Genomic DNA, 24,382 nt, shown 5'->3' on the forward strand with positions numbered 1-24,382 from the left:
GGATCTCTGTGAGTTGGAGGCCAGCCTGGTCTACATAGCAAGTTCCAGGACAGCCAGGACTATGTAGGGACCCTGTCACAAATAAGAAACAAATTAAAAATAAAAATTTCTTAATTAATTAAAAAGACAATGCAGGATTAGTTGAACTGCTCCAGATCACAGCAAACCGAAAAGAAGCAAGGCACCAAAGTCATAGGTGTAGTTCCGGATGCGAGAGCCTGAAGCTGACTGTGGAGGGCAGGTCTAACAGTTCGGTATCCGATGTTGAACTTCCTTGTGGTAACTGTGTTGGAGTTATGTAAGCGGATAAGATTGTCATCGCACATCTAGTCTACCAATCAATAGCCTCTGGCTGCAGCCGCCGCCTCCCCTCCCTGGCTATTTAGGACGATTATTCACCCCATCCCTCCCAGTGCTTCGCTCTCGTCCCTCTTCTCATCTCCTTTTCCCATTTCCCTTCCCGGCACTCTCCGCCTCCTGTCCAGCTGATTCCTTGGTTTTAGTTGTCCCTGCTCTCTCTTGCCTGCTGGTCGTCCAGCTGTCTGGCACTCTGCCCTCTCTGGTTCTATCCACCTGTTCGTTTCTCGTTTCTCGCTCGCCCCTCCAGGTGCACACGGGGTACCCAGGGCCCTGTTGCGCGTGCGCCTTGAACTCTGGGGCAGCAAGATCCCACAGTCGGGAGAAACTTCAGCGGCAGGGTTTGCGGTGAGCATCGCATCCAAGCCCGGCGACTGACGCTCCCGTGAGGCAGGGCCAGGTGACTGCGCGATGGGCTGCTCCAGCAGCGCCCTCAACAAGACGGGCGACAGCAGCAGGTTCCGCAGCGGAGGTGAGCGAGGGTCCCACACCGCACACACTCCGGCTGGGGGATTCTGTGTGCTGGCTGCCCCCGAGATCCAGAGGGTGCAGCCCTGGCTCAACCTCGCCAGCAGGGGGCAAGCTCCTTCCCGGAGGAGGGACTGAAGTGTGTCCATCCGGGTGCACCTGTTGCAGGACTCGGGGCCAAGAGCTGGGTGATGCGTTACTGGGTGGGAATGAGGGTACTTGGCTCTAAATTACTAACTGAGCTAGCCGCCACATTCCCTTCACCATGCAGATGAAAATGTCTCATTCAGAGTTCTATTTTGCTCTCCCATGGACAGGTCAGCATCGTCGGGTGACAGCATGCAGAGAACACACTGTGCATCCCCTCCATGCACTAGATCCCTCCAGAAGTCTTAAAGAGGTCACATACACTTTCCCCTGTCCCCAATTTATATATTCCCCAGGCATATGTGTGTGATGAATGGTAGTCACCACTCATTGTTGTAAAGAAATTCTGTGAGCACATTTTAATCTTCTGCTTACTGTACGCAGATGCTGGAACTGCTCATGTAACTCATGGAAGCTGGAATTGGAACATGAGCACGTGAGACAAGTTATTAAGATCATTCTGACAGTGATAAATATTGTAGAAAGAATAGATGTAGCTGAATGAACTCAGGAGTGACTGGGTTTCACAGCCAGCCCACTTCCTAGATTATAAATTGCTAGCATTTTGGACATTGACAGTTAAGTGGATTCTTCAAGTAGCTTATAGTCTTCATCAAGGTTCACTTTAGGGGGAATTTTATCTTTTAATTCTTTTTTTATCTTTTAATTCTTTTTCACGGGTGTTAGCATCCTGTGTTACTGCAGAAGCCGTGGTTTTGGATTGTTTTGTTTTGTGGCAGAGAACACAAGATTATTGTGCAAGCCACTTCAGAACTCAGCCAGCATGTCCCACTCAGAACCTGTTACTGTTGGTGTTGTGCTGTGTGACCATCGAGATTTCTGTAGATAAGCAGAAAGTGAGGAAGTAGACAAAACTTAAAACCATATGCGCAAATGATTCAAATCCCTTAACCGTGAAGAAATGGAAAGTCTATGCCTAATGCACAGTACCTGCTGACTTTTTCCCCTAAGAGTTCAGAACCCCTCACACCCCAACAGGCTCCATTGAGGTCAGTGCACTTAGAAGTTGTTTTCATGTTTCATGTCTCATTTTATAAAACCAGATGGATTTTTGCACTTGTTCCAATGGTAATTTCTTACTGGTATCCACATGAGAAATGTAAGAAAAACTGATGCTTTCAGGAGATGATATTATCACAGCTTCTCTCATTCACTCTCAGTGATATCTTGAGTTAAAAAGCAGAGGACTTTGTTAGAGTGGGTGTAGCTCAGTGGTGCAGCATGTGGGCAGCATGCCCAAGGCCTCGGGCTCGACGCCCAGCACACACACACCCCAGGAATGTAACGCAAGGAGTGGCAAATGTATCTAATCAATAGAATGGGTGCTTTGCTTCTCTCATTTAGAAGACATTTGATCACTGTATTAACAATTCATATGAGTTAAACTCGTTTTTTTACCCTTGCTTTCTTTTGTTGCAAGTTTTCATAAATGTTGTTCCAGAAGAAATGTTAAACACTTGCCAAAAGTTTAAGTGTATAGAAAATTGATTAAGATATGGCATAAATTGCTTGAAATATATACCGAATCAACCAACAGGTGTATTGCCTCTGAGCCTTCATGGTACAATACACTTGTAATCGAATACTATTGTATGTTCAGCATTTCAACTATGTGATCTTGGAGACCTTTTAAATAATTCATTTCTCTCTACAGCTTAAAATTTCTTTAAATCCTAGATACAATCCAAGCTGGTGTATTGTGCTTTTAGATAAAAATAGTCCAAGTTTATTAAATGCCCGTCATATGCATTCATTAACCACATGCTCCAGTGTCTAGCAATGTTTAGTATGTAATAGGCTCTTGGTGAAAAATAAAGCCAAAGAAGAAGCTTTGGACTGGTGAGCTGTTCCAGTTGGCAAAAGTGCAGGATTATAAAGGGAATGGCCATTAGTCTAGAATGGCAGGAGACTATGAAAGACTACCAAACTCTCCCCTCCTTCTTTCCATTCCTAAATGATTATGTCAGAAACTTTGCACAATACCGATCAGGCTCCATTGTAAGAGTACTCTTAAATCAGACCCCAAGACATTATTATTTTGGGGTGGCTTTTTTTTTTTTGATGCAAGGTCTCACTATATAGCCCTGGCTGGCCTTTCCATCACCATGCCCAGCTTCAGATCTCCCAAATCTTATAAATACTGTACCTTTCACTTCCACTGTGGAACACTAATGCCTCACTTAAGGTTCTTACTGCTGTGATAAGCATCATGACCAAAAGGAATTTGGGAAACAAAGAGTTTATTTCAGCTTACAATTCTCAGATCACACTTCCTCACTGAGGGAAATCAGGGCAGGAACCTGGAGGCAGGAGCTGAGACAGAAGCCATGGAGGGATGAGGCTTACTGGCTTGCTCCCCATGGCTTGCTCAGCCTGCTTTCTTATATAATCTGGGAGCACCTGCCCAGGGGTGGAACTGATCACAGTGAGCTAGACCTACCCACATCAACAACCAAGAAAATGTTCCACAGGCTAGCCCACAGGCCAATCTGTTGGGCCATTTTCTCAATTGAGGTTCCCTTCTCCCAAATGACTCTAGCTTGTGTCAAGCTGACAAAACAAACAAAAACCCAACAAACAAAAACAAAAAACCTAACCAGGACAACTTCTAAGAACAAATTATCAAAGCGATATTTTTCCCTTACTACAGTGAAACAACAAGGAAAAAAAATTCAACAAATTCTTTATCAGCAGCTCATGTGGGAGGCGTTGAGATTTTTAAAATTTGTTTATTTTGTCTTATGTGTATGAGTGTTTCATCTGCACCTAAGTATGTGCACCATGTGCACGCAGTGCCCAAGGAGGTCAGAAGAGAGCATTGGAGTCCCTAGAACGGGAAAACTGTCTGTAACGGTCAGTTACGAGCCACCACGTTGGTGCTGGGAATGAAACCTGGGTCCTCTGTAAGAATAGCCAGTGCTCTATCTAAATCCCTGAACTGCTCTCCAGCCTCCTTGGGAGGTGCCCTAAAGAAGTCACATTTGATAGTCTAGGAAGTGCCATCAAATTCTGACCAAGATCTCCCAAGTGCTCAATTTGCAAGCAGTATACTGTTCTTGGGACCTTTGAGACTCCTGCACAGTCTCCAATAACAGATGAGATGAACTCGTATTGGGTTTTTGCCTCTGATTTATTTTTTATTGAACATCACAAATGATAATTTCATTCATGAGTGCTGCCTAGGAGTACGGAAGCCCTATCTTGCAGAGAAATGAGAGCAGAATGTTGGTTTTGAGTGGCAGGGGTAGAAGGAGGGATGGAAGAATGTAGGTCAAAGGGGACAGAGCTTCAGTTATATAGTGAGATAAATCCAGAGATATAGACATCATAAAGACAATAGTTAACAATATTATATATTCATTTGCCAAGAGAGTAGATGTAGGTGGTTTTGTACATAAAAAAGAAGACAAAGAATCAAGATAAGTCTATTAAAACACCATGGTGCTGGTGAGATGGTTCAGAGGGTAAAGCAGCTGCCTCACAAGCATGGCCTGTGTGCCATGCCCGGAGTCCGTGAAAAGGCACAGGAGATAGCCGAGCCACAGAGTCGTCCTCTGACCTCTGTACATGTATGATGGGTACAGTCAACACCCCCATCATACACACACACACACACACACACACACACACACACACACACACACACTACTGATTTAAAATCAAAGAGAAAACCCCCATGAGCCAGGCATGGTAACACATGCCTTTTGTCCCAGCAGAGGCAAGCAGATCTCTGAGTTCAAGCTATCCTGGTCTGCAGATACAAACAGGGCTACACAGAGAAACCCTGTCCCAAAAAACTGGGGGAGGCAGGGAGGAGAAAACCCCCCATTATGTTATGTACTTATGTGTAGACAATAAAAAAAATTCCTTAAGCTTGCTGTTAGTAATTACCTGTTGAATGGGTTACTTCATTTAATCCTTACAATGCCGTAACTAAGCATTATGCCTATTTCTACTTTACAGAGATGGGTAAATAATTTACAAGGCAGGGCTGCCAAGAGTTGAAATGCGGCTCTGGACCCCGGTGCTTTAGCCAGTTTGTGCTAACTGTAATTAAATGCTTTTGCCTCAGATCACTCTGGACCTCCGTTAGGCATATGGTCACTTTGGAAACAACAAACAAAAACACTAAGAAGTACTTATTCTCATGCCTAAGTGTTATGTAAATATTATATAACATATCATATATTATATATAAATATGTACTACATTACATAGAAATTAGATATATCACTGTTATACAAATCATTTATACATATCATTTATATTGTATACTAGTATATTATATAATATATTAATATTACATGATAATATTAATAACACACTAGTATTATATTTCCATGGCAAGTGACCACATACCTAATGGGTATTTAGAGTGATCTGAGGCATACAATATAAATATATTGCACAAATAAAACATCTATTATAATCCTCAAGGAAGAGCCAGGGAAATAGGAATATTCGGAGGACATTTTTAAACATTTTTAATTTTAAAGACTTGTTTAGAAAGCTACACGTGCATGTGCGTGTAATCCCTGCAGTGCTGGATCAGGTGGTTGGGAGCCGCTCGCGTAGGTGCTGGGAACAGAGCTCTGAACGTGGGCTCTTCACTGCTGAGCTGTCTCTCAACTTCCCACCTTTGTGTTTTGAGACAGTTCTTAGCTGAACCTGAAGATCACTGGGCTAGGCTGGCCAGCCAATGAGCCTCAGAGGTCTGCCTATCTCTGGCCCCTCAGTACTGGGATGATAGGTGCCATCTTCTAGGTGGTTGAGGGGGTCTGAGCTGAGGTTCTCACCCTTGCCTGGCACTTTACTAACTGAGCTGTTTTCCTGGACACAGAAGCCCCTATTTTTTAGGCTCACATGTCAATCAATCAGCTGGCTGACACTGGATAGGTAGATAATAGGCAGCACAGGAACATAACGTGTTCCACTAATGGTGGGGGGTATTTGCTCTGACTCAGTAGACATGAGTCCCTGCCTACCCCAGGTTTTTCCATCACTTCTAAAGCCAGTGCGGCAGGTGTGTGCCTTGGGGACATGGGAAGAGACCGGCCTCTGGCTGCTCCAAGCTTAAAACAGGGCCTGATTGTTACAGTGGCACTGGCATTTTTACTCAGAACCCTGAAAAGTGTGAGGAAAGAGGCTTTTGTTTGGGGAAGAAAGGATAAGTAGGCTGAAGTTAGAATTTCTTAATTTTGTGGGAGCAAATTCTAAGCATTACAGCCATTTCTGACCTGATGGAGTCGGAACATAGCGTCTGTATCCACTTCATAGGCTTCAGTGTCTCCACAGGTCTCTCCACCCTCTTGCCCAGCCCATCTCCATGCTGACACATGAGTAATGACTGCCCCATTCTCTCCTGATATAAATGACACCCTTTTCTGCAGGATTCTCCATCCTTAGGGTTTACAGTTAAGCACCAATGTGGACAAAAGAAATAGATGGGAATTATCGACGAATTCATTGCTGGGTTAATGTGTACATTTCCAGTGACGCTACAATCATCTGTTTGTTCTGAATTTCACTAGTTGCTTGGAGCCTGTTCCCTAGACAATCAGGTAGATTTGAATTTCACATGGTAGGAGAATGGTCTTTGTAAAGGACATAGTCCAGACTTCAACCAACATTTTCACACAGTGAAAGTTAAGACTGAATTCAGTCTTAACCAGATTATTGTTGCATTGTAATTGAAGAGCATCACTAAAATTAACATTAATTTGTATAGTGTTTTTCTTCTGTACAGATACTATATGAATGGGATTCTTTTTTCACGTGCTAGAAGTCTCTGGATTGAGTTTTGAATGCTCAGAATGTCTTTGCATAGACCTAGGTATTACATATGGTTACTTTAGATAAAATATAGGAAATGCAGATATGTGGCTCAAAATGTGAAGTTTTTGAAAAAGGTGTATATGAAAAGTGTTGCCTCCCCTCAGCACCGGCTTTTCAGTCAGCAACGTTTATTAGTTTGGGTGCTTTGTTGTCGGTATGTTTTGTTTTAAGTTCTCACTCTGTAGCTCAGGCTGGCCTTGAATTCACTGCCTAAGTCACCCTGCCCTCAAACCTGTGGCAGAACTCCTGCCTCAGCACTCCAAGTGTTGAGATTACAGGTGTGCCATCCCTACACAGGAAGGTTTTTTGTTTTTGTTTGTTTGGTTTTTGTTTTCAACTGCTTGCTTCTTTTTGTATAGTCTTTCCTTGAGTTTTGTTTTTATTTTTCATTTTGGTATTTTTTCCTTTTATTGAAAATAGATTTTTTTCTCACATATTATATCCTGATTATGGTTTCCCCTTCCCTACTCCTCCCAATTCCTCCCTACTCCCCCTAATCTAGATTCACCCCGTTTCTGTCTCTCGTTAGAAAACAAGCAGTCTTCTGAGGGATAATAATAAAATAAACTATAACATAGTAAGATAAAATAAAAACTAACACATCAGAACAGGACAAAACAAAGAGAAGGAAAAGAGCCTAAGAAAAGGCACTAGAAATAGATCCAGATGCAGAGACCCACCCAAGTGTTCACACTCAGATCCTGTGAAACACTAAACTGGAAGCCATAATATCTACATGCAAAGGATCTGTAGAGTAGAAAGAGAGAAGAAAAATATGAATAAAATATAAATAAAAAATAAAACAAAGTGAAAAAGAAAAGAAAACAACAACAAAAACCCAAAAGCCTGACGGGACACTGTGAGACAAGGAACCTCCAAAGATGCCATTGAGTTCATTTTCTGTTGGCCATCAACTGCTGTGCAAGCGGCTTACCCCTAAGAGTAGTTTGTTGCTTCAGTAAGTCTCCTTTGGAGAAAACTAGATCTTCATTTGCAGGTGGTTATCAATTGGAGATTTCTTCTGGGTTGGGAGTGGGGGCTTCTGTCCACTTCTTTCAGTTCTAGGACTCCATCTGATGCAAAACCATTCAGGCCCTCATTTTTGGTATTTTGAGACAGAATCACACTATGTGGGTCAGGTTGGTGATCCCCCTGCCTCAGCATCCTGGATTCTGGGATTCTAAATGTATACCATCACCCTCAGCTGAGTTTTTTTTTAATGCATTGCAAATATTCTTTCCCTGTCTTTATTTATAAAACATAGTGTCCTCTACCCGCTGTTCTGTATTTTTTCTAGCCTAACTCTATGGAGACATTGTTCTCCCTTCTATACCTGCAAAATAATCTGTTGTGTGGCTTATTTGACCAGTCCCCTGCTGAGGGACATTTGATCTGTCTCCAGCCTTTCTTGTCGTAAACAAGCTGTGGTGAATTCCTTTGTGCATACATCATTTTGAACGTGTGCAAGCATATCTGCAGACAATTCTCAGAAGTGGCGCTGCTAGGTCAAAGGGGGTACACGTTTATAATTTTGATAGAAAACTGCCTAAAAGCCTCCATGACCGTAGCATAAGTGTACAGCCTCAGCGTTAAATCTTTCATGACAGAAAGCTTTCAGACATTTAGGCAGCCACATCAAAACATGCGGAGAGAAGGCAAGGCTCAGGAAAGGGGACTGCTTGACTCCAGCTTCATTTTAAAGCAAACGTCAGTACCAAATACAGCTTGAAAACTGAAGCTGTGTGGGGACGAGCAACTTGTCTTGTACTGGCAGGATTACACGATGGAGCTGAAGCCCATGTGACCCCAAAGCTCCTACTTAGCTGTCAGCCTCCAGTCCACCTGCAGTCTAGCCCCAGCACTGCAGAAACTTGTATCTGACCGTATTATGACCTTATATGTAGGAAAAGTGGAGCCAACAACTATTGAGAGTACAGTGAGTGGACGGATTGACAGGGCTCTGTGACAATAAGAGGACGCAGAAAAGCAGAAGAATGAGGATCCAAGAAACGACAGGAAACAAAAAGTAGCTCAGGCCACACTAGGCTGAGGAGTGCTGGCCTGTGGCGACAGTCTCTCAGGCTTGTAGGAAAGGCAAACAGTAAAACAAAGCTTGATTGTGTAGCATGAAGCCAAGCTTCCTCAAGGCTGGCTCGTCCCAACTCATAGGTAGTCAGTTTCACAACAAATTTGAAAGGGTATCACAGCCCCAGTAGGTTTACACAAAACCTTAGCAATATTTATTTAAAAGCATCAAAACTCACATGTGTGAGATCTGGTGTGTGTAAGTGTTGGTAGGACTGGGTCATAATTTTTTTTAGTAGAAGTACTGGAATGTGGTATTGATATATGCATGTAATGAGTATGAATGAATGTCTCCCATGTGCCTCAGTGACCTCAGAAGGTTTGGTAATTATCTTCTTTGACCCTCTCCTTGGGAATTTCCTTAAAGTTATGGAGTGTATTTGGGGAGGAGTGTTGCATTCTTAGGTATAAGTCCAAGGGTGTCCAACCTTTGCCCTCTGAAAATGAAGATGTGAAAAAAAAAGTCTCTAGGAATTAAGCATTGCAAAGGTAGGTGAAATTTGTTACCAAGTGCTGTCCATGTTGTATGTCTCTGTTTCTCAGCCTTGGGAGTAAACGGCTTACAGTGTGCTGATGATTCTTCAGACCTCAGGAAACATCCAGGCAGGGTGTCAACAGCCCAAGGCCTCGGGGAGCAGCTTCCTTCCTTTGTCATATTCTGTGTACATGAAAGAGGGCATTGATGGCGTGAGCAGGCCATCACTCCATCATTTCCACCAGTACATTCTCGGGCTGAGAGAGCTTCTGCTGTCAGCCGCCCTAACCAAGAAAGACTGGAGCCACAGTGTCCTCCTGAAGGCCTTCTCTTTGATTAGTTCTTTCTTTATTATCATTGATAATGACGATGACTTTTTCCCTTTTTTTTGTTTGTCTATAAGCCAATTTTCTTGTCCTTTTATATTTTCCCATTATTCTGATAAAAAAAAATACATAGTTTCTTTCAGTTAATTCCTTTTCTTTTTCTTGCCCTGGGATAGATGGATATAGGAAGCTTTGGTTACTGTGCACTTGTGTGTATGGGGCACACATGTTTGTGTTTACGTATATGTTTCAACATACCAAGAGACAGCACACATTGACAAATGAGAATGTAGGTTCTGGGGACTGGAGAGGTAGGTCTGCTGTGGATATTGCTTTGTATAAATAAAATGCTGATTGGCCAGTAGCCAGGCAGGAAGTATAGGCGGGACAAGCAGAGAAGAGAATTCTGGGAAGTGGAAGGCTGAGGCAGAGAGACACTGCCAGCCGCTGCCATGACAAGCAAGATGTAAGATACAGGTAAGCCACGAGCCATGTGGCAACTTATAGATTAATAGATATGGGTTAATTTAAGATATAAGAACCGTTAACAAGAAGCCTGAGTCATTAGGCCAAACAGTTTAAATAATGTAAGTGTCTGTGTGTTTACTTTATAAGTGGGCTGTCGGACTGCCGGGGCTTAGCCGAAGCCGGAGAGAAAACTCTCTAGCTACATAGGTCAGAGGTTAAAAGCGTGTACTGGTCTTGTAGAGGATCTGAATTCAGTCCCCAGAACCTTTGTGGGAAGGCTTACACCCTCAACTCCAGCTCCAGAGGATCTCATGCCTTTCCTAGCTTCCTTGGGCACCTATGCTCCGCTCATCTCCACCACACACATAGTATATATACTAGATATATACTTTTTAAATTAGATATATACTAGATATATACTTTTTAAATTAGAGGCTGTGTACTCACATGTGCCGTGCTCATCTCCACCACACACGTATTATATATATATGTATACTTTTTAAATTAGAGGCTGGAGAGAAGGCTCAGTTATTAGGAGTATGGCTGTTCTTTCAGAAGACCCAAATTCAATTCCCACCATCCATATGGTGGCTCACAACTGTGACGCCAGTTCCAGTGATACAGTGGCTTCTGGTCTCTAAAGGCATTGCAATCATGTGCACACACACACATACACACACACACACACACACACACACACACACACACACACACACCCCACACACAATCAAAAATAATAAAAATAAATAATTAGAAAATTTTAAAAATGAATCTTAACAACAACAAAAAAGAATGTAGGTAAGCTGTGCCTACGTAATGGCACACACCTTTAATCGCAGCACTCAGGAGATAGAGGCAGGTGAATCTCTGTGTTCAAGGCCAGCCTGAGTTTCAGGCCAGCCAGGGCTGCATAGAAAGACCCCGTCTCAAAACAAAGCAAAGCCTAGGTCCTGACAAGGGTGGTGGCACATAGTGTAATCCCAACACTAGGAAGGTGTAGCAAAAGAATGATAGTCCCTATTTCAAAAGTGAAGAAAAGGAAGAATGTGGGTCTATGGATGGACTGTCGGGGCTCAAATCCTGTTCAAACCAGTCACTCCTGTGTGTTTGCCTCGTCTGTAAAGCGGGGTTAACAGTGATGTCGTTTCATAAAGTTCTTCTGAGGAATCAGCAGGTTAACATATACAGTGCATCTAGATAGAGCTTAAAAACTGCCCAAGACAAGGGCGGCAAACTGACTGCCAGCCAATGCAGCCCACTTCTTGTTTTCTAAGTTTCAGTGGAACACAGACTTGGGCACTCATTATACATTTCCTGTGGCAGCTTTCTCAGTACAGCAAGACGAGAAAGCTTGTACTTAAATTTCTACATTAAGTTTGCCTTTAGATTTTATTGCATTAGCTGGGTGGTAGTGTCACACACCTTCAATCCCAGCACTCAGGAGGCAGAGGCAGTTGGATCTCTGTGAGTTTGAGGTCAACCTGGTCTACAAAGCAAGTTCCAGGACAGACAGAGCTGTTACACAGAGAAACTTTGTCTTGAAAAACAAAAAACAAAAAACAACCACAAAAAAAATTCATCTACTTTATGGTGGTCAAAAAGAATTTTAACAGAAATTCAGGTAGTTAGAAAACATTGATTTTTAAATTTAACCTCTGTAGGTCTTTTTTAGTTAATTTGTAATGGAATTTTCCCAAGGGTCCTGGGGAAGATGCTATGTCTGGCAAGGGGTTATCTGAAGGAAAGGAATCTATATACACCATGCTCTTTTGTCCATTTACTTTATTTCTCTAGGACAAAATTCCATCTATACAGCTTCAGCTCCATCCTCACATTCGGCTCCTCTCTGTACTTACTGCCTTGTCATAGTCCTAACTAAGCTCCTATGCTTTTGACCTCATCTTCATCCTCTGTTCCTTCATCCTCCATCTTTCCTTCCTTGCTCCTTACTCCTGACTCTGAGAAACTCTGCCTTCTTCTCTTCTCTCCAGTCATGCAGCTCTGTCTACCATCTACAGAAACTGCCTTGTTCTTTCTCTCCCAGCCACGTGACTCTGCTCTGGCCAGGAATCCTGCTCCAGTCTTTACTGCACCTGGTTATGCAAAAAGCCCTATTCTCCTCAGTCAAAAGCTCTGCAATGCTGCTAGGCCTGAAGGCAGGGGGATGGTCTGAGTTTCATTTGCACAAAAAAACAAGGCTATGCATCTACAGCCTGCCTGTCTCCTAGGCTCTGTAGGAATGTTAGTTACCTAGTGGATCAGCAGTAGGTCTGAGAAACTTAACTGTTTGCCATATGGCCTAGTAGTATATGGGCACACAAGAAATTCATAGCAGAAGACAGCTGATATATTAAAAACTGAATAATATCAAATATTCCTTGATAAATGGCTTCCTCTAGAAAAATGCCTTGACTTTTCTAGGTATAACTTTAATATACAGCTGAATCTCTATAATAAATTCTTGCAACCCGCTGCACATTTGTAGTTCAATCACGTGAAATATTGTTTAAGTTCACCTCTGCTCAAAATGAGGACCCTATTAATATCTACTGGTAGGTAGACAAAATCACTCTGGGGTTGGAATTGGAGTCATGGTAGCAGAACAGTGCATTCACACACTGTGATGGGGGATGAGTAAAACCATCCAGAATAGCTCCCTGGTGTTCTTGGATGTAGAATAGGTCTGGGAAGAAGGCAAGGAAAGAAAATGAGTGTGCTGGACCACTCTGTTGGGCAGGTTCATGCTGTTGCACCACTGTTTTCCAAAGTCGCCTAAGAGTAGATTTTAATGGCTATGCTTCTGAGACAGATGAAAGGTGCTGTGATCTGAAGAGGGAGGACTTCTCAGCAGAAGAATTAAAGTAAAAGTTCTAAGAACCTAGAGCCTCCACAGCACAGAACACACCAAGAGCACTTCCTCGGGATACTGTAGAAAACTACCAAGATTGACTGAGGCCCTCGGCATCCTGCATGGCACAGCATAGGAAATACTGACCTGAGTGTTTCTCCTTGCTGGGTAGAAACTTTTCATTTCTGATCAGAGCAGTGAGCTTGATTGAATAGCCTGCACCATAATGTGGATTTCAGGTATGTTAGCTCTGGTTCCAGTCCTACCAGTAATGTGGCCTGGTATTTGGTTTCTTTGTGTGCCTATCACAACGGTGCTTGCAACAAAGGTACTGTTGGTTCAGCTGTCGAAACAAATTTGTCAGTTTATAACAGAGTCAGAGATAATGAGCATCAAAGGATTAGGCCCAGAGCAGGGTAAGATTTGACGAAATAGATGGCTCAGAAAACAGACACATCCTTAAACAGCTTTGGGTGGAATCAATGAGTCCGTCCTCAGCACTTATTACATAATGATATAGACTAGGAAACAGGCTGGCTCCTGTTTGTGGACCAAACTAAAAGTGTCTCACTGCCTGCAAGTTAGGGTGCTGGAGGGCATGTTCTATCTTGTCTACTTTGAGGAGGGGGTTCATGTGTTTAGAGATGCTTGGGTTCGAGGAACTGTAGAAGTACCAAGTTGTAGTTGATGAGAAGGTAGGTATTGAATTTTCCTACAGACAATAAGCCCTAAGGTAGCAGGGAAGAACCCTTCCTTGTGGCCTGCTACAATCCCTATGCCCAGTTCAGAGCCTGCCTATAACAGACATTGATGAATACTTGACAGAAAACAAAACTGAAGCCAGAAGTGGAATGAAACATTTACTTTTTATTTTTAAAATCATTTTTGTTATTTTCAATTATGTGTATGTGTGTGTACTATGTGTTGGAATGTGCACATGGGTGTAGGTGCCTGTAGAGGCCAGAGGTGTCTGATTCGCTGGAGTTAGAGTGACAGGAGACACCTGATGTGGGTGCTGGGAATCAAACTGGTCCTCCTGAAGAGTAGCACATGCTCTAACCTCGGAGCCAGCTCTGCAGCATGGAAACTTTTTTTTTTTTTTTTACAAAAGTTACCAGTGGTGCTGGGCGGTGCAGGTACACGCCTTTAGTCCCAGCACTTGGGAGGCAGGGGCAGGTGGATCTCTGTGAATTCAAGGCCAGCCTGGTCTATAGAGTGAGTTCCAGGGCAGGCTCCAAAGCTACACAGAGAAACTCTGTCTCGAAAAATCAAAAAAAAAAAAAAAAAAGGAGTTACCAGTGGCACTTTTTGAAGTCAGTCAAGTCTGATCATATTGCGGCCATTGTGACCGTGGTTCCATTATCCATCACTGATCATGCTTTAAAGCCCACCATGACAATGAGATACTTTCGTAGGTCAGTATTGACAGCTCACAGTGTTTAGGGGCCTGTGTACCAAAGCCTTCTCACGCTACAGTTCATTCTTTCTGTTGCTAATTGTCAAATAACAAACTTAACTAATAAAAAAAAATAGTACATATTTTAAGCTCATTAGGTTCTTAGGAGAGGTATGCTGATTTAATTCAGATATTGTCTAGATTACCTAACCCTCACCTTCTACTGTGGATTATCAGGTGCTACTGTTAAGCCTATTTAGCAAACTGATTCTAGTCTTATACATTTAACTTCTTGTGAAATGTATTTGCTGTTAAAATTCTATATAAACTGGGTGGTGGTGGCACATGCCTTTAATCCCAGAGGTGGATCTCTGTGAGTTCGCGGCCAGCCTGGTCTACAGAGCTAGTTCCAGGACAGCTAGCACTACACAAAGAAACCCTGTCTTGAAAAACAAAACAAAATTCTATATAAAAATCTGTGCCTGTGTTTTAGGCATGTCAACACCTACCCTCCAGCTTTCCACTTTGGAAGGATTGTGGGGGGCCTGCCACCACCTTACCCTGGGTACTCGCAAGGAGAGAGGAATAAGAAAATATTAGATAGAAAGAGAGACCTAGCCGACAAGAAGACAGAAACACAGGATATAGCTTTGGGAGGATCTGGCTCAATACCCACTGACGCAGAGCTGTATTCAAAGGGCTTTTTTTTTTTTTTTTTGGTTTTTCGAGACAGGGTTTCTCTGTGTAGCTTTGCGCCTTTTCCTGGGACTCACTTGGTAGTCCAGGCTGGCCTCGAACTCCCAGAGATCCGCCTGGCTCTGCCTCCCGAGTGCTGGGATTAAAGGCGTGCGCCACCACCGCCCGGCTCAAAGGGCTTTTTATAACAATGTCAAGTGTAGCTAGAGTTTTCCTGCCTGGCCCACAGTCAGGACAAATCTCTATCACCTGCCAGTCCCACAGCTGCTCAGACCCAACCAAGTAAACACAGAGACTTACATTGGTTACAAACTGTATGGCCGTGGCAGGCTTCTTGCTAACTGTTCTTACAGTTTAAATTAATCCATTTCCATTAATCTATACCTTGCCACTTGGCTCGTGGCTTACCGGCATCTTCACATGCTGTTTGTCATCGTGGCGGCTGGCAGCATCTCTCTGACTCAGTCTTCCACTTCCCAGTTTTATTCTCCTCCTTGTCCCGCCTACACTTCCTGCCTAGCCAATGGCCAATCAGTGTTTTATTTATTGACTAATCAGCAACACATTTGCCATACAGAACATCCCACAGCAGTCAAGGGGTGAGGCAAAAGACTTCCTGCTTGCTAGATAGAGCCGAGTACCCAGGCCAGTGGTCCAATCATCCTCTTATGCAGTCCTGCTGGGTAAAGCAAGCTCAGATCTCACTAGGAAACCTCTGTGGGCTCCCACAAAGGGTGAACTTTGGGGATGCACCCAGCAGACACAGGTGAGTTAACTATTGGGGTCCAGCCCCTCAATAGCCTTCTCCTACGGTCTATGGAAGAATCTATAACCAGCTGATAATCTAATCTTAGATGGTATGAAATGAATCTACGTACACGAAACTCTTTAGTCCATTCACTTTACTCTTCTGAGTCAGTTCTCTGTCTACACAGCTTCTATTCTGCTCTCTTATGTAGCTCCTTTCTTGCCTGATTTCTCTCTACATTTCTCTGCTGTTCCCTCTAGGTGCTATCTCAATTCCTTCAACTAGTCCTGCCCCATCTAGGTTCTCATCCATCTAGTTCTTTTCCATCTCAGCTCCTCTCCCATCTCCTCCTTTCTCATCTCATTCTTCCCCACCTGGCTCTTCCTCATCTTCCATCTTGTTCTTCTAGTTCTCTGTCTAGTAAATGTTGTCCTCAAGTCTCTGAGGTTTACAGTTATATACTCACGCAATAGCAGTGCTTTGGCTAAGGCAAGGTCACCAGGTTTGAATTCCCTCAGGGTCAAAAGGAGGGGTGATAAGATTCACACAAAAGAGCAATAGTTGTCAGCCATGATCTGCAACCCAAAAGGGAAGTGACTAAAGGGGAAATGGATCAACTAAGGGCTAAATTCAGTTAATGTCTAAGCAAAGGGGGTTTTATATGCTCAAACTGTGTTCTTAGAAGTGGTTAGGTAAAGTGTTAGGAGTCTATCAGTGACAAGTGAAAATAAAACTGCCTTATTTTCCTTTGGCTCCTTATATGTCCAAGCTATCTTGGCTGCTGCTGTTTTCTGGCTGGGCGAAGGAGTGCACTCGGTGGCTAGGCAGCCTGAGTCACAGCTAGATGCACCTATCAATTGTTAAAGGGAGATCTGGAACTAGAGATAAGATTTAGAAAAGGAGAAAGTTAAGCTTAATTAGCACATCCATCCACCTGACCTGGGCAATTGTCAGGGTAAATCTTTACCTTCTCTGACAAATGGTCTGTTCTTAAAAAGTCTGGGAAGTTTCTCAGATAAGATAATTTCATCCTGAGAAGGTTCTGGCCAGATGTTGCTAATGATGATAGTTACAGAGAGGCTTGAAATTGGGTGTCTGGCTGTGTTGCTGCCTTTAACACAGTTGGGGTAGGTTCTCCAAATATTCCAGTAGCATAGGGGAAATTGTGTTCAATGAATGATCAACACATTGTTCTAGAAATGAAGAAGCTACAACAGCACTCAAGAAATTCATTGCAGGAAAATGGCTAATATTCAAGAGCCAATGTCACCAGGACTCCTTGAGGCTTGGCTTTGTCCTCTGGAAAGGCCCTTGGCTTCTTCCAGATATTAGCTTTTGCCATAACCAGCTGAATTCCTACTTCATTTTTCTGCGGTTCCCAGCAGTGGGTGAACATGACTTGCTTCATTTCACTGACAGTACTGATCACTATAGTAACTATTTCATCAGGAAATATCACTGGGCAAGCATCTGTGACTAATACAGTAACACACTTCCGTGTTAATTCTGAAGGCAGTTACTACCAGGACAGTCTGTGTGGGAGCAAAAGGAGCTGCTTTATCAGAATGGATTTCCCTGTGGTCCTGGGAAAGATGCTTTATCATGATGGATTTCCCTGTGGTCCTGGGAAAGCACTTTCATTATGCTCACTTTCTTGCTGATGTTTGGAAAGTTTCATTCATGATGAATGAGGTAGGGAAGGGAGATGAAGAGAGACCTCTCTCAGTTTGGTCATATGAGCCCTTAATACTGACAGCCTGTACCTGATCACTCTGGACCTTCCTGTAAGAGTCACACTCAGTCTGTAGAGCAAGGTGGAGAGACATGATTTCTCTGTCTTTGTTTCTATCTCTGCCCCCTCACACCACACACACACACACACACACACACACACACACACACACACACACACACACACACATACCCCTACACCTATACCTATCCTCATTTTGCCTTTATGCCAAAAATGCCTTTTTCCAGACACAGGCAACATGCATTTCTGGTCACAGTCTGACTGCCCCAGACTCTGCCTCTCTATGTACAACCTACATCTGTCTCTACCACATGCCTCCAGCAAAACCATGCATGTCTCCCTCTCAAGCCAACCCTTACCCATAGTTTCTGTCTCTAGGATCCACATGATTCACCAGTGGTACCCAAGACTTTTCCTCTTACCGGCACTGCATCCACCTTTTATCTCTCCTATCTGGGGACCTAGTGTACTGGGGACCTAGCCCTAAGAAGGAGGCTTCTCAAAATCCATATCTGACCTGCCCACTCCTGTGTTGTTTTTTTTTCCACATTTTTTATTATGTTAAAATTAGATTGGGAGAATATCTTGATATGTTGATGATATATCATGCACCTGTTTACTGTGACATTTGAGTAAACTTTGCACATGTGTGCCCACAGATGTACCCATGGGAATCAGCAATTCAGATCATGACTGTTTCCATTTCTCCAAACCTTTCCTCATGCCTCTTGGAATTCTCCGCTCCTGTCCCAGGTCCAAGCCTGCATTGTTCTGCATTCTATCACAGTTGAACAAGTTGAAATAACTTTCTAGTTTATAAAAACATGATCACACAGCAGTGGTGGTGGCACACGTCTTTAATTCCAGCACTTGGGAGGCAGAGGCAAGAAGATTCCTAGGAGTTCGGGGCCAGCCTGGTCTACAGAGTGAGTTCCAGGACAGCCAGGGCTACAAAGAGAAACCCTGTCTCAAATGAACAAACAAAAATATACAGTATATATTTGTCTTCTGTTATGCAGCATTATTGTTTTAGTGAATTGTCAGGTTGTTGCACTTATAAGTTACTTTTTGTCTGTTTGTTTGAGTCAGGTCCCATGGTGTAGCCCTGGGGGGCCTGGAACTCATTATGTGGACCAGGCTGGCCTTAAACTTGTGATCCTCCTGCCTCTGTCTCCTGAGTGTTGGGATTCCAGGTGTGTGCCACTATGCTTGGTAGAGCATTCCATTGTATGAATATACCTCAGTGTGCCCATTCACCTTATGATGAAAATTTAGCTTACAGTTTCTAGTTATCCCAAATAAAGCCACAGTGAACATTTTATCTATACATTTCTCTAAACAACTGTTTTCTCCTGGTAAAATAAGAGGGAGATGGCTGTGCTATATTACTTGTGTGTGTTTTAACTTTGGTGCTGAGAACTGAACCCAGAGTCTTGTGTCCTCTGAACACAGGCAGTACTTCTGAGTTGTACACCACTCCCCATAATATGTATACCTAGTCAACCTGTTAATAATAAAGCCCTGTTCACAGTTCCTGTTATTCACGCTTCATTCTGAGCTCATCAGCGCCACCTACAGGCTCCTCCACGATCTCACTCCAGCCTGGCCTCCAGCGATTCTTCCCTGAAGCCTTCAGACCGCTCTGGGCATTCTTTGGGAAATCCAAAGAAGCTGTTCCATATGGTTCAGTGCTTGCCGGATCTCTTCCCACTGTGTTTATGTGACTGTTCAGTGCTTCACATGAATATGTGATACCAGAGGGCAGAGTCTGTGCTCCTCATGTTTGCTCAGAAACTGCCTTTATATATCACTATGTGTTTAATTGGAAAATTTTCTTTTCTTTTTGTTAGAGTGTCTGTTGAGGTCAGATTGAAAACATGGCTCTCACTTTGTGTTCTCTAAATTATGGCAAAGTGACTATTTTAAATGATTATTAGTGCATAGTTACTGACTTAAAAGGAGATACGAATGTGTAATGGGAAGGGGTGGGGTGATGGTGAAGTAGGTTAGAAAAATGAGCTACAAGGTCCTTTTCTTCCACAGTAGCAGTTACTTGAAATGCCCCAAGCCGAAAGATCGTGAAGTACAATTCATGTAGGTACCTAGGGAAAAGCATTCTTCCAGCGGGTGTGGTGGGGCACACTCATAATCCCAGCATCGAGAGGGTGAAGCCAGAGGATCCTATGTGGGAGGCCAGCCTCGGTCAACAAACAAACAAGCAAACAAACATCCCCCAAACAGCTGAAAGGTTGAAAATATTTGCCCCAGAGAAGGGAAACCGGAAGAGGAGACCCGAGTGTTACTTGGCCCCGTGATGGCCAGGACACAAGTCTTCAGATCGTGCACACATGTAACCGGGCTGGGGAAAGAAAGTAAGAAAAACACCTTTTAAAGTGGGACAGGGACGGAGAGGAAAACATCACCTGCAGACCCACTTTGACTCTAGGGGGTATTTTCTTCTGCCTCCCCTCTCTTTGTGATTTGCTTTTCCTCTCTTCCTTCTCTTCTTCCTTCCTTTTAACTTAGCTGTGATCACCTCTAACACCAAAACCTGGCTTTGTGAGCTGTCCGCTACACAGCAGACCTTGCTTCCTCTTTTTGACTAACCCAGCGCCGAACTTTCGTTTGTCCTTACAGGCTCTGTCACTGGTCAGCACACGGTCTTCAGTCACGGGGCAGTATCTCACCCAGTGGAATATAGTTTTAGATGTTTACATTGTTTTCCAGCTTCTGCTGTTATAAGGAGTGTTTGGATGATCCCCTGCCTCGATTTCTAAAGGCTTTTGGATAAATTGCCGGTAGTAGGAGTACTGGGTCACAAACCCTGGAGTACAAACATGTCACCTAGTTATTTGCTCTAAACTGTCCCAAGTGTTGCACAGCCATTCTTTAATGTGCTGGGATGCCTCACAGGACTCTGAAATGGAGAGGCACTCACTGCCATGTTACATGTCAGGCCCTGGGAACTCTGCCCCCGAGGCTGTGCCCATGTTACATGTCAGGCCCTGGGAACTCTGCCCCCGAGGCTGTGCCCATGTTACATGTCAGGCCCTGGGAACTCTGCCCCCAAGCCTGTGCAGATGCAGGAGGAGCTAGAGCAGCTATAAGTGAATCACATGCTTCCCAGTGTTCTGAATTTCACTTCTCCCTGTCCCCTAACCTGACATGAAACTCAGGTTGAGCTGTCCCTGTACTACTGTTCCCAGGGTGCTAGCCTTGACTATGAGGGCTTCCGTGGGGAGCCTTTCCTTTTCATTGAGGGCTGCTCTGAGTCTAAGCCAAAGGACCACCCAGGGACAGCTAAGGAGGAGGAAGGGTGGGAACAAGAGAAACAAAGGAGCTGTGATGAATTAGAATATGGGACAGAAGTCTTGACGGGATGCTCAGGAGAAAGCTGGGTTTGAGGACCCTAATGTTTAAGGTGAGGTATTTGGATTGATGATATTAAAGGCTTTGGCTTGGAGTGAGGGTTGTGGTTTGATTGAACCATTAAATCTACTTGATGTCAATAAACTTTCTCAAGATAGCTAAATAATAACTCTGTTCTCTCTTTTATACTTATTTTTCAACTAAATGCTCAAAAAGTACCTTCAAACGAGGCTCCTTCCACTGGAGAACAAAGCAAGTTCTGCGTGGCCCAACCCACACCGTGTACACCAGGAAGAGAAGCTGCCCTTTACGGCAATGCGCAAAGGGCTAGCCATGCCCCATCAGAGAAGCCCAAGGCTTCAGTGGTGCCTACCGCCAATGGTGTTAAATCCTGCCACCAACCGTCTCTGGCAAATGATGAGGCCCCAAAAAAGGATGCCCCAGACCAGTCGGGACCCACAAAGGAGACTGGACCTCTAGTACAAGGGGAAGAATCTGAGCTGCCTCAGCCGGGGGGCGAAGATGGTACGCTGGGAATGGAGGAAACGAAGAAAGGTGTGGGGACAAGGACAGAGGCCCAGTCTTTAAAAGGAACCGCTGAGACTGAGCCTCTAGGAACAGAAGCCAGGAGTCAGCCTCCGAGGACACCAGGAGAGAGGGAGTCCCCTGGAGCCGGGGAGGACACTGAGATTCTACAAACTGCTGGAGTGACGAAGCTTCCAGAAACAGCTGAGAGGACTCCGCCTCTGGAAACAGCTAAGGAGCTACCACCTGAAGTGACGGGAAAGAATGCACAGCCCCACATTGTAGAAGCGATTCCCAAAGAGAGCAACTCTGCAGAAATGGTGGAAGGGCATCAGCCTGTGGGACAAGCTGAGCAAAAGGAACTTCAAGAGACCTTGAAGGACAAACAGTTCCAGCTTCTAGACGAAAGTCCCAAAGAGAACAGCTCTCCCAAAGTAGCAGAAGGGGGTCAGTCTGCAGAAAGCAGTGAAGAGCAGCAACCTCGGGAAACACCGTGCAAAGACGAGCAGCCCCAACTTCTAGAAACAGTTCTCAAAGAGAACGAAACACCACAAACGCCAGACAGAAGCCAACTTGTGCAAACTCCTGGAATGAACCAGTCACTCTGTGAAACTCCTGATGGGACCAGGACCGCCCGTGAATCTCAACCCGAAGCAGCAGCTGGAAGCAGGGAGCAGCTGGCCGGAACTGCAGAGACAGCACCAGATGTGGAAATGGCCAGAGAAATTCACACCGATGAAGAGGAGCAACGCATTGAAGGTAAAGGAGGCTAGCTGAGGGTCCGACTGCTAGGACAGGCCCCAACCGGATGGAGGCCAGCTCTGGGGTCCTGAAGTATCTCTCAGGTGGTCGAAGTTCACTTGACCCAAACGAAAGACTTCCACACTTGGGAAACATTCCCTCAAGGCTCAGTTCAGCTCCCAGCAAATTGTTTCTAAAGCACAGGCTGTGTCAACATTTTACAAATTTATTTTATTAGTAGTATCTGCCTGGATGTCCACGTCCATGTGGGTGTGTGCAGGTGTGCACAGGTGTGCAGGCCAGAGGTCAGCATCGTGTAGCTTCCCCAGCTGCTCTCCCTCCACCTTCTGTTTGAATCTCTCCAGCTGCAGCTTACTGACTTAGTTCTCACTAACGGAATGATGACTCTGTCTGGCTCATGCCACCTGACTTTCCTGTATTACGGATGTGCTCTGCTGTACACAGCTTTTTATGTAGGCTCTGGGGAATTTGAACTCAGGTCTTCACAGTTGTGTAGCAGGTACTCTTATCCACTTAGGGAATAGTGTATCAGGAGCTGATGCAGAGGCCATGGAAGGGAGCTGTTTACTGGCTTGCTCCCCATGGCTTGCTCAGCCTGCTTTCTTATAGAACCCAGGACCACCAGCCCAGGGATGGCACCACCCACAATGGGCTCCCCCATCAATCCTGAATTAGGAAAATTCCCTACAGACAGATCTTACGGTGGCATTTTCTCAATTGAGGCTCCCTCCTCTCAGATGACTCTAGCTTGTGTCAAGGTGACACAGAACTAGCCAGGACACACTGCTAAGCAAGCGTCTCTTACTGTCTTCGTTGGCTGATTTTTCTAGGTGAGACAGGAGAGACGGTGGAAGCAAAGATGAAGAACGAGAGAGAAAGTGAAGAAGCTGAAGCCAAAGAAAAGGAAACAGGAGAAGCTGTGGGTCTCGGAGCTGCAGGGGAGAGTGACGGAAGGGCTAGTGCACACAGCGCGTCATAGCAAAGGGCGGGGAAAGTTTGTGGGTGTGGGGGCACATGCCATCTTTCTGTGGCTACGTGGTTTATACAAGGAGTGAGGCTGTAGACTGATAAGGAACAGGAGAACAAATGCTGTTTTTGATTGTGTTATGCCATAAAACTGCTAAGCTAGACAAGTTGTTTTTAGGTACTTAGGATAATTATGCTTTCAAAGTGACAATAGCCAAAGCCAATAAAAACTGTAAGACCATTTAAGAATGTGAAGGTGATTTTCTTCCTTTCGGGATAAAATGAGACCCTGAAAGGAAAGAGTAAACATTTAGATAGAGTGGGGCTAGAGAGAGGAATTAGCAACATTTAAGGAACTCATGATGGCAGAGTTACATAGTTATAATGATGGGATAAGAGTGAATAACCCCAGAACACAAGAGGAACTCCACCTAATATTTCTGTCTTGTGATGGGAATTAGAGCTGCCGCTGAGGTGCCATTGCGAGGTTTGGCATTTTTACAATGAATGGCTCCACATTCTCCAAGTGCCATTTTGAATTGGCTGGTGATTTTATGCTCACTAGAGGTGTTTTGGTTGGTGATTTTTTTTGTTTTTTTGTTATACTTACTAACAGTGAAATAATTTTAAATTACTTGACCTTTAGTGCATTTCTGAGGTAATAGCAAATAAAATGAACCCAGCAAGGATTAAGTCCCAACTTCAGGGCTACTGAGACATCTTAGCAGTTTCAAGTGTTTGCTGCCAAGCAAAGGAGTAGGGGTTGGAGCCTCAGAAACATCTCTGGGTGGGCGTGGGAGCTGTCTGTAAATCCAGCCCAGAAGGCAGTGACTTGTGAGGGAAAGGTAACAAAGAAACAAATAACAACAAAAGCCCACAAGCATGCCCTAGCTCTATTGTTTATGTGGAATCTTCCTGGGCCCTGCTCCCCTTTAAATGACTGCAAGTTAGCATTAGGTTTCAGATATGAGGAAGAGCTAAGAAGTCAAGATTTTAAATGCATTTATGTATCACAGAGTCATTTTTCCAGAATTCTTCCAAAGCAAGCAAGGGACTCTGGTGATGATTGTGTGTGAATCACAATATGGTGGTTAATTTGTTTTTTGTTAAGTGCTCTGTGTTTCTGAATATCAAAGT

The 24,382-nt window shown here is 44.1% G+C and overlaps 1 protein-coding gene and 1 non-coding gene across 2 annotated transcripts; both read left to right on the plus strand.

Annotated features, from left to right (window-relative positions):
- Positions 1-394: 394 nt before the first annotated feature.
- Erich5 (glutamate rich 5) lies at positions 395-24,306 on the plus strand. The gene is made up of 3 exons (XM_052747396.1): positions 395-829; positions 21,209-22,276; positions 23,110-24,306. Exons 1-3 carry the CDS (start codon positions 769-771, stop codon positions 23,256-23,258), a joined length of 1,278 nt encoding a protein of 425 aa, XP_052603356.1. The 5' UTR covers positions 395-768; the 3' UTR covers positions 23,259-24,306.
- On the plus strand, positions 12,930-13,044 carry LOC128117247 (small nucleolar RNA SNORA29). Its single transcript, XR_008220738.1, has one exon. It is a non-coding gene; the product is annotated as a small nucleolar RNA SNORA29 (small nucleolar RNA).
- Positions 24,307-24,382: the final 76 nt, after the last annotated feature.

Source organism: Peromyscus californicus, unplaced genomic scaffold, assembly GCF_007827085.1.
Source record: "Peromyscus californicus insignis strain IS unplaced genomic scaffold, ASM782708v3 Scaffold_20__1_contigs__length_68692818, whole genome shotgun sequence".
In the NCBI taxonomy this organism is placed as follows: Eukaryota; Metazoa; Chordata; class Mammalia; order Rodentia; family Cricetidae; genus Peromyscus; species Peromyscus californicus.